General features: G+C 36.4%; 1 protein-coding gene across 1 annotated transcript; it reads right to left on the reverse strand.

Moving 5' to 3' along the window:
* Positions 1-2,745: 2,745 nt before the first annotated feature.
* LOC109184061 (uncharacterized mitochondrial protein AtMg00860-like) lies at positions 2,746-3,180 on the reverse strand. The gene has a single exon (XM_019334092.1). It carries the CDS (start codon positions 3,178-3,180, stop codon positions 2,746-2,748), a length of 435 nt encoding a protein of 144 aa, XP_019189637.1.
* Positions 3,181-11,437: the final 8,257 nt, after the last annotated feature.

The following is an 11,437-nucleotide window of genomic DNA, read 5'->3' on the forward strand; positions in this document are numbered from 1 at the left end:
ACCGTCCAAACCCACTTCAAGAAACACACTAAAAGATCATAAAGATTCTATCTTTAAGAAAAGACACCTTAGAAAACACTAAAAACACAAGATGAACATGGATCTTACCCTCCTAGATGCCCAAATGTATGAAAGGTAGAATCTTGGAGACAACTCTTGAAGTTTTGGCAAAGCTTCAACTTGGCTTGGAAGAAAAGCTATCTACCTTTTTAAAGAGAAGGTGGAGCTAGAATTTGGGGAGTGTAAGAAGAGAAATGAGGGTGTTCTATTAGGTTAGCTTACAATACTAACACAAGGTGAAAAGTCAAGAATACCCTTACTAACATGAAGGGGTGTAAGGAAACAAGGGAACTCCTTACAAAGCTCAAGGTACAACTTTGACTTTGGGGTTGACTAGTCAATTACTAGTCCCCGACTATTGAATTTTCAGGATTTAGGAATTAAATTACCAATTGAAATAGGATTAATTATTTAATTAATCCCTTAATCGAATTTGGATTTCGGGGTGTCACATCCTCTCCCCCTTCAAAGAAGCTTCGTCCCCGAAGCTTGGGTACGACGAATTAGAACAAACGGCAAAAAGGAACATCAATGTGACAAGAGTGTCAAGAACAATTTCTTTTCAAAACCCCAAAAGATTCCACAAGATTTCAAGACAAGAAAGAATCCAAACAAGGATTAGCAAAAGTTAAAATAAAACGGATAAATTGAGCATAACGAACTCTAGTCCCATCACAAACACCAACTTCTAACCAACAACTAGGAACTAGTCAACCAACTCAAAATGCCAACTACAAAACTAACTAAACAACAAAACAACAAGCAAGAAAAAGCATAAAAGCAAACAACGACTAAACGGTAACAACGGCTAAGAAGATAACAACAACTAAAGAAAAGCAAGCAAGACGGCCACAACCCCACTCTAGAAGGACTCGCTATCCGACTCTTCGGTGCTCTCCTCGGATTCTTCATCATCCTCTCCTCTGCGGCTTGAACTGGTCTCGATCTGATTTAGCCTTTGATGCACGGCGAAAAACTGCGTCTTCATGAACGCGAAGCCTTCTTCGATCATGCGGTTCTGTTGACGAAGCAAGGTGACAACGCGCTCCTCATGCGTCATGGCATCATGCTCCTTCTTGGTGCGAGCTTCCCTCCTCCTTTGATTTTCTTCACTTTCAGAATCACTTTCTTCGGCCTCGGCAGCTTCCGGTGCTTCCACTTCTTCCTCATGGCCTACCTCACCTTCATCTTATTCATTGCCACCCAAACTCTGAACTGCGAGGTTTAACTTCCCGGCATGAATCCCAAGCTCGGCTGCCAACTCAGCTCTTTCCTCAGGGGCTTTCCTTGCCACTTCTTCAAGAGTGATGTAATCACTATCTTCCAACTGAAACAGATTGCAACTTCGAAGATTGGTGGCATCCAACACCAGCTTTCCCACGGCCTTCGGTAGATAACCATCAACACTCACACCTTTCCTAACCAGAATCCAGCTCAACACCATCCCATACGGTAGGCTTTTTCGGTTATGATCACGGCAGAAAACCATATGTTGCAACATCAAAGCTGGCAGGTTGAACTTGACCATATTCTTGAGGCAAAAGGCAAAGGTGCATTCCAACTTACCCAACAACTTACTTTGTTGTTATTGGTAACGAACAATCCGATACCAACATAACCAAGATCCTCTGTTCCGCAGACAACCACTTTTTCTCCGGCCTTGAAGCTTGAGTGTAACCACTCGTGCGACCCAACAAGTAACTCAAATAGTCCCGGTACCCCATGGTATCCGTACTAATCCACGATTTACCGCTATACTGAGCAACTCCTGAAGCAGATAGACTCAAAAGCTGAGCTAGCCTCTTTTCAGACAGAACTACCTTCACACCTCTCACTTTTGAAGTGATCTCAAGATTATCACCATCCTTTGTCACAACCATGTGACGATAAAATTCCTTAACCAAACTCGGGTAAGTCTCGGCCTTATGGCGAGAAACCCATCCAACAAACCTTGGAATCTAAGCATATCCAACAAAGAATTAGAAAAAGATTCCGGGTCAAAGGCTTTACCTTCAAGAACAAGGTAATGGGTATCCACCGAGCCTCCATTAGATAGTTTGAATGGCCCGTCCTTTCCCTGGCCAGGTCGATTCAGATTTTATCCAATTCAAGATCTTGTTGTTGTCCGGCTTTGATTTCTTCGAATAGTGTGGGTATGATTCTGAGATTAAATAGTTGGATTTCCGAATCTGTTAGTCCTTGCTCCACTATTTCCAATTTTAACCTTTGAAATTCTTTACATAGTTTGTCTGACAGTACCCACGTGGTGTTGAGCGAGTAGCTCATTTTTCGACTTAGTGCGTCTGCCACAACGTTAGCTTTCCCTTCGTGGTATTGAATATCCAAGTCATAATCTTTTATGAGTTCTAACCACCGTCGTTGTCGCATGTTCAGATCCTTTTGAGTGAAGATGTATTTCAGGCTTTTATGGTACGTGTAGATCTTGCATTGCACCCCGTATAGATAATGCCTCCAGATTTTTAGGGCGAATACAATGGCGGCTAGTTCTAGATCGTGTGTGGGGTAATTTTCCTCGTGGGTTTTGAGTTGTCTGGACGCGTATGCTATTACCTTGCCATTTTGCATTAGCACGTATTCCAGCCCCTTTTTAGAAGCATCGCTAAAAACTTCGAATCCTTCTATTCCGAGGGTAGTGCTAATACTGGGCTGTGGTCAGCCTCTCCTTCAATTCCTGAAAAGCCGAAGCACAATTGACGTCCCATTGAAGGGGATTTCCTTCTTCATGAGCCTTGTCAGGGGTTGGGCTATTTTGGTAAAATCGGGTACAAATCTTCGATAGTAACCGGCTAGCCCAAGGATGCTCCTAACCTCTGGAACTGCCTTTGGTGCGGGCCATTCCTTGACTGCGCGAATCTTGGTTGGATCTACCCTGATCCCCTCATTGGTTATCACATGGCCCAGAAATGCCACGATGTCCTTCCAGAATTCGCATTTAGAGAGTTTGGCGTATAGTTGATTTTCCCTCAGGGTTTGTAAGGTTGTGCGGAGATGCTTCTCGTGTTCCTCCTTGGCGTGTCCCTTTTGGCTACCGTCAACAACAATGGTGTGGGGGAGGGGGGCACTTGCCGACTGTGGCTGAGGCACCACCCCCTCCCCCATCTGGCGCCCTCTTCCATTCCAAACCAAGCCCAAACCTTGCAATTTGAGTTGTTATTGCACTGATTATGGTTCACACAACTGTATATACCATAAATAAAAAAGTACATTATTTAAGTACTGAAAATACATTATTTTGTATATTATCATATAATGTACGAAGTAAACAAATATTCTATTTTTAGTATATTAAAATTGTATCTTCTATTCAGAGATAGTACATTATTTGAGTATTGAAAATAAATTATTTTGTATAATGTACATTCAATACTCAAATAATGTACTTTAAGTTTATTAAAAATATACTCCATCTATTCCATTTTATCTGTTCTACTTACTATTAATTGGTCAAACCAACTCTTTATTTTTTGCTTGATGGTTTTATCGGGACCGGGTCCACCATAAACGAGACGTAGAGGTATAGAACGGAGGGTAAGAAAATAACAGCTTTATTACCCGGGGCGCTAGGCCCAAAATAGTACGTCACAAAGCCGAGGTACAGGCACAAAATGGTGCCCAAATACAAAGAACAATGCCAGAAGATGGGCTATAGCTAAATATGCTACTGAAAAAAAAATCGAACCTAAACAAGGGTTTGAGAACATAAGATCAAGACTACTAGACCATAGTGCTTGTAGTGTTCAGACATGTCCTTGATAGGAAGCCAGGCACCCTATTTATTGCTTGACCCCCATGTCTTGCACCCTCTACGTGTACGTTCTCAGACTGACTCAATTCGGAGGCTTCCACGTGCCCCACGTCTCTCATCCACATACTATCACTACGCACACGCTGTCCAATCACCTCCGCCATGCACTCCCATGCAACACCTCCCCACCCCCTCACGCCACACCCTGGAAATGGGGAGGGGGGCGCACAACTGGCGCAAAGCCGCGCCGCCTGTGCGCTGGCCGCGCCTAGGCCGGCCGAGTCCAATTAGCCACCCGCGGGGCCCTGTTCGACATTGATTGCCGCGATAGACTAGCAGCGAGGGGGTGCGACCCTGCGACAGTGGCGCACTGGCCATGTCACCAGGCACGTTTGACGCCCGCGACCCGGCCGAGCCCCCGCTGTCGCCGGCGACACCCACGTCGGACCATCTTCCTCCCCGAGACCCTTTCGGCCAACGCTAATCCCCCACCTCCATTTACCTTGGCCCAATACCGCGAGCCCCAACAGATCTTGAGCGCATATCCTATATCCCTATTATTGCTTATTTTCTTTAGTATTTTTTTTTTACTTATTCTTAAATTTAATTTTTGTTTTAATAGTACTTTTAGTGTAGTTTCTAAATATATAAATTTTGTATACTAATACTAAACTTAATATTATGAAAAATTGAATTAAAAATAACATCAGTCAAGTCTCGTTAACCTAACCAGAGACATAAAATAGGACATAGGGAGTATTTTTTTATAATTCACACAGTACTATGTGGACCATGGTCCACATAATAATTTTGCCTTGCAATTTGATCCTTGCCCCAAGCCCAAATTCCATGCCTAACTCAATTCAATCGTTATATCGCGCACTAGGCGCACAATGCATTGTGCGCCCGCCCTGCCAAAATGACGTCGTTTTGTTAAGTTGTGTGGAGAGTTCGATGGAGTTTATGTGTATTCTGTTATACAATTATGTACATTCTATTATAAAATTATATACATTCGAAACAGAGAATTTTTTTTTTTAAGAGTTAAGAGTTTATATGTATCATGTATTATGTTAGATTATGTGTATTATCCTTTCAAAAAAGATTATGTGCATACTGTTATACAATTACATACATTCTATTATACAATTATGTACATTCTATTATACACTTATGTACATTCGAAACCTGTGATTTTTTTAAGAAGTTAATTGCAAACACAAGAAACAAAATTTCCAAAAAAAAAAATACAAAATAACATCGTTTTAGGTCAGGACGCACAATACATTTTTGCGCCCTGGTGCATGATATAATTTGCCTGCTCAATTCCATTTATCAATCAACTCCACTTGGACTCCAATTAATTAGCCTGATAAGCCCATGGTCCATCAACTTTTTTTTTAGTACATCAATATTGTTTAATTTCTTCCCTACTTTAATTAATTTAATATCTATACTTTACAAAGTGTTTAAAAAAAAAAAAAAAACTACATTGCCGCCCCGCAAGAAGAAACCATCGCTGACGATAGCATTTTTAATATTTTATTTTATTTTTAAAAATAAAATATTGGAATCTTAATAAAAGCTACAGTACAAGTTTAGTTATGGTCCTTTCTTATATTAAAATTATGAATATATGAATTAAATTGCGAGTAATATTCAAATGATAATAGTTCTATGACTTGAATAACGTTTTAGACGGCAAACAGGCAGGAACGGAGCCAGAAAACTTGAGTTGGGGGGGGCCGGTGTAGTAGAGAAAATTTACAATTTTAGCCGACATTATAATTAATCGTACCATATTATTATATATACCATACATTATTGTGATTATTACTGATAATAATTTCTAATTATACTATGTGTAATAAAGTATGAAATACATAATTATATGAGTACGATCGACACATGTGCCGATCATTACTTTATAAATTTTTCACATAACACAAAATATAATATAACAATAGCAACAACATTTATTAAATATATATTCTCTTAACATCAAATAAAAGATTTTTCAATTATTTTGTCACCAAATTTTTTCATAATTAACTGATATTCATTTCATTGATTAACTGAATATTTCAAAATTTGAGAGATAAAAGACAAAACCAAGACGAATTAAACATTCAATATTAATTTTTGTCAATTTCAAAACTAATCATTTAAAGTTTTAAACTAGCAAATGTACATCTTAAAAATGTAAATAAACATTTAAACACACAATAAATCACTAATTAATTAATCAACATTACTAATAAAATCAAAGCATATATCTCTGATTTGGAGATTTTTTAAAATTAAAATGTATACTTGATTCTCTTCATTATTAAAATCTTGATAAAAGAAATAGATAATAAAGAAAAATTTTAATTTTAATTATATGATTTATTTATTTAATGAAAAATAGTGAACTTTAATATATATTTTGAGGTTCATTTAATATAAACATAATAGATTGTTTTATTTTAAAAAAAATAGAGGGGCAAAAGTATATTTTATCTCTACTATATCAATATATACATACATATTTGTTAAAAATTTAGGGTGAGGGTAAGGGTGGGGATGAGGTGAGGGGGCCAGGCCCCCCTACCCCATCACGTAGCTCCGTCACTGAACACAGGAAAAAGATATTATTAAACTTGCAATCATTTTGTGTGATGATTATTTTTATTTTATCTTCTGTTCACATCCTTATCATGATATTTAAATAATATACATTATATGCTACCATATTCATTGATCATTGGCACATATTTACAAATAAATTTAAATCTAATTTACAACTTTTAATGTTAATACATGAGGATGAATTTTAATTGGGAGTGATGGATTCTATCATTTTCTAAAAATAATAAGGTAAAATAGAAAAAATAAAAGTTAAGAATTTATTTTTGAAACAATAAGCTAGTAAGTTTTTTTAAATGAACTATTATTTTAAGGAAAATGCTAAGCATCATACAATTGTCTATCACAATCAGTCACTCACAAATATATAATTGTTGGATTTCACTCAAAGTGCACATTCAGATAACAGTAATAGTCTTTTCCATAAACCAACTATACAATTGTCACATCAAAAGTAGTCTCTTGTGAGTGGTAAATACAGGAGTGTATATCATGATCTTTATTTTGAACTTAATTATTTTATTTACGACTACTATATATACAAACTTAACAAAAGAATGTATATAAAAATTATATTTTATTTACTTGATCATTCTTTTGGACTTAATCATAAAAATCGTAACCAAGCCATCTATCATCCGTAATTATTATCGTTAATGAAGACTTGAAGACTTGAAGAGAAGGCCAAAGCCCTTATGTATAAATATATAATCATCAAATCAACTTGGAAAGTACTTTTGAATTGAAATAAAATTAATTTGTTGTCAATAATGAAGCTTTATTCTCATTTTTGTGGGTTATATTACTTTATCACTATATATCTTTTGCCCTGCCTGTTGGTCTGTTATTCTGGACCCTTTCAATTATATTATTATTTCTGGTATACCTTATCTCTATAATGTCGGTCACCGGTTGAACCTCCTGCGAATGTCATAACTAGACTGTGGTCATATTTGATAACTTAGTTAGTTTATCTGTCAATTTTAATTTATTTGACCATTGTTAATTATTTGATTTGATTAAAGACGTTTAATTAATTAAATTTTTTTGTAATAATTTATTGTTTTTAATTAAAATGTTAAAATTTAAAAAGATGTTCAAAAAATTTTTAATTTTGGATCAGATTTTTGAGAAAGTCATTTTGAATGTAATCAGTTATAGCGAACAACTAATTTACTAAATATCTTCCTGCAATCAGCTAATGCTATCAATTAGTCAAACTCATTAACTAAATCAGCTAACAACAATTTACCAAACAGAGTGTGTTTTTCTTTGAGACTACTGGGTTTGTTCCAAAAACAAGTGAAAAGAAGCAAAAATAACAGAGAAAGTTTGGAAAGGAAACTCATTGTTATATTTCTTTCTTCGACTTCTCCCATGGCAGTTTAGGAGATGGAAACAACAGAAACCTGAAGACCCTTTGGCTTTGATACAGAAAAGCGCAGTTTGGATGGGTGGAGACAACAAGATATGGAGAACAACAATACAGGTTATATATAATATGAAGGGTAGTCTCAGTCGTCCATGAGGATGGCTATAAGGAATATGAGTAATGTAGGAAAAGGAAAAGGAATGTCACCATATGATAAAGGGATAAAAGAGATCAGAGAATTCTCAAAAAAAAAAAAAAAAAAAAAACAACTGAAAATATAAAATATTTCATCTCTCTGTAAGCTTACATATTACAACTATTTACAGTAGTATAGAGGATATGATAAAAGATAGTTTTAAATGCTGCACTTTGGGGGAATAAACAGAATTTTGGGAAATAGGAAATCTCATAGTATCTAAGTAAAATTATTAACTATTATTAATGCATTTCATCGTCCAATCTTAATATGAGAAATATATACTGCCAGTTTTTTGATTTAACTCTTGAATTTTGCGGTGTATTTCGTTGGTAAAACTCAATAATAATCCTTTATTATTTTATAGAAAAACGGAAAGGATGATTGGATATGATGGGAAGAACGAAACCTTAAAACCTTATTTGCTACCTCCCACAAGTGCTAAGAGCGTTGTAGCCTAAGTTTCTCAGGTTAAAACGTGCTACAGTTCAATCGTTTGAGCACTCAAACTTTGAACCCGGCGAGCTAGAGTAAGGCTTCGAACAGAGTTAGGCTAATCTTATATAGGGTTGGAGGAGTTGAATAGCTTCATTATGACCATTAAAACTGACATAGAGCCTAGTTTTGTAACACCAGAAACAGCAGCCCACTAACTGAGATTAAATTCAAAATTTAAAAGTGCATTAATTCTGTAATGGATGAATTTAAACTCACAACAGTCCAGAATGTTTCTGGTTGGCGGTTGGCCGAGCCATTTGGTGTTTCGGCTCTCGTGCTCCAATTTCGGCCTCCCATGAGCACGAGAGTTCAGTTCGGCCTTAGGCGTAAGGCCGAACTCGCTCGCTGGCTCCAGTCATTCGACCTCATAAGGCCGAACCATCAGCACCAAGAGTGAACTCTCGAGCTGGCTCCAGTCAGATTCGACCTCATAAGGCCGAACCATCAGCACAAAGAGTGAACTCTCGAGCTGGTCAAACCATCAGCACAAGAGTTAACCATCAGCACCAAGAGTGAACTCTCGGCTGGTGCTGTCTTGGCCGAATCCAGTGGGCGCGAAAAAGACCCTCTATGCTATATAATTCAATAAGGCTTAGAAGAGCTCTTGTATAAATAGTGGTGCAAACCCTCTTCCCAATCAAATGTGGGACAAGCTACTCTCAAGCTTTTACCCTTCATTTTTCCAACTCAAATCGGTGTACTTTGAGAATGAATATCTCATTCCCATTATCCGTTTTGAGGGTACAATATATCAATCTCTTTGTCTCTCTACGAAGAATTCGAATCCACTTTTACCCGACCAAATCGAAAGTGGACCCACTAATAATGGTACACAAAGAGCCACTTATAATGCTATTTTATGCCATTTTAAGCTATTTTTTTCAACATATCATACTCCCTCACTTTGAAAAAACTCAACCTCTAGTTTCTCTACTTTAGTATTTCCTTGATCATACAATCATGTTTGATCTTTTTTTTCCATCCTTTTTCCTTGCTTGGAGAAGACTCACGCAAGAAACTTTCCAAAATGTCTTTAAGACTTAGTAATTAACCTTGAACATGTCTTTGATAAGCCCATCCAATTAGAGATGTCAATTCAACCGCATGATGGGCCAACAAATGGCTTTAAGACTTAGTAATTAACTCTTGAAAACATGGTGTTTGATAGGCCCATCCAATTAGACATGTCAATTTCAACCGACCATGATGGGGAAACCCGGTCAGGCAAATTTTACTGTGGACCGCAATGTATTGTAGTTCATGTATCAAAACGGTGCCGTTTTTTTCATTAAAAGAAACGGCACCGGTTCCGCGCGTTCCACAAAAGTAACTCTGTTTGTATAGCATATGCAGTTTTTTTATATACACTGCAATTTCATTTCACACAACTACAATTTCATTTCGATATAACTACAGTTTCATTCGACATTATACACTCAAATATGTGAAACTGTTTTCATTTTCATTTTATATACACTACAGTTCCATTACACAACTACTTATCATTTCAATATAACTACAGTTTCAATTCATTGGATAATATACACTCAAATATATGAAATTCTTATTTAGTTTCATTTTATATACAGTGCAGTTTCATTTCGATATAACTACAATTTCATTTCGATATAGCTAAAGTTTCATTCGACATTATACATCAAATATGTGAAATTGTTATTCAGTTTCATTTTATATACACTATAGTTTCATTACAACACAACTACAATATCATTTCGATATAACTACAGTTTCACTGGACAATATACACTCAAATATGTGAAACTGTTATTCAATTTCATTTTATGTACAATGCAGTTTATTTTCAACACAACTACAGTTTCATTTCAATTCAATTACAGTTTCATTTGATAATATAAAAACAATATATGAGGCAGTTTCATTTTATATACACTGTAGTTTCATTTTGTAATTAACCAACCAAAAATACGTGCTGTTAAGCTATAACGGCAGTCATTTCTTTACTTAAAGAAACAGCGTCGTTTTTGGACATGGTCAAGATATAATTGCTAACCTAGTCCCGCCCCGACGGGGACGGGAAATTTTTTCGGGGAATGGGGTAGGGATGAGGAGAGTTTTCCCATTCCAACCAGGGACAGGGATTGCATCCCGCTCCAACCCCGAACCCCGACCTCGAAACTCCGAAATATATATTATATATATTATACTCCGTATTATATAATTATATGTCATATACTAATATTTATATGAACTAATATTTAATTTGGACGTTTGATTGATTTTCAAGTTATTATATATAGATATTTGGTATTTTGGAGAGTTAATTCCAGCAATGGTCCTCGGATTATTGTGATTTTTCAAAATTGGTCATCATCTTTTAATTTGGACAAAAAAGACACTTACTTTCAGATTTGTTCTAGCATTGGTCCTTCCATTAACCTTCAGTTTGTTAGGCATTAGTGTAGGGGCTAAAATGGTAATTTCCTTATCTTATTGCTTCTTCTTCCTCATGTTGACTGAGTATATGTATTAGATGGATGAGCAAGATGAAAACTCCATTATTTCTCACTAGCTTCCTCACTAGCCAAATTTTCCTTCTCACTTAGCCCAAAATATAGGGTGGTTCCCACTATTTACATGCCATTATCACCCATAGTCCTGTTATTTTTGAAAAATATTTGCCAACTCATACAAACAAATAGCGAATTCTGTAAAACTATCCAGGCAAAGAGTACCCACCCCCTCCCCTCCCCCACCAAATCAACCAGAAAAAAAAATTATTGTGGGTGTCACTTTTGTTCATCCAATTTCTTCCAATCCCGATTGTATATTTGATTGACAAGTGTTATTTAGCTCACCTTGTTTTGAGTCTCTAAACGTCTTTATCATTTATCCTCGATCTGGAAGGCTACTGAATTAAAAGTCTATGCATAAGCAA

The sequence above is a fragment of the Ipomoea nil genome, unplaced genomic scaffold (genome assembly GCF_001879475.1).
Source record: "Ipomoea nil cultivar Tokyo-kokei standard unplaced genomic scaffold, Asagao_1.1 scaffold1242, whole genome shotgun sequence".
Taxonomy (NCBI): Eukaryota; Viridiplantae; Streptophyta; class Magnoliopsida; order Solanales; family Convolvulaceae; genus Ipomoea; species Ipomoea nil.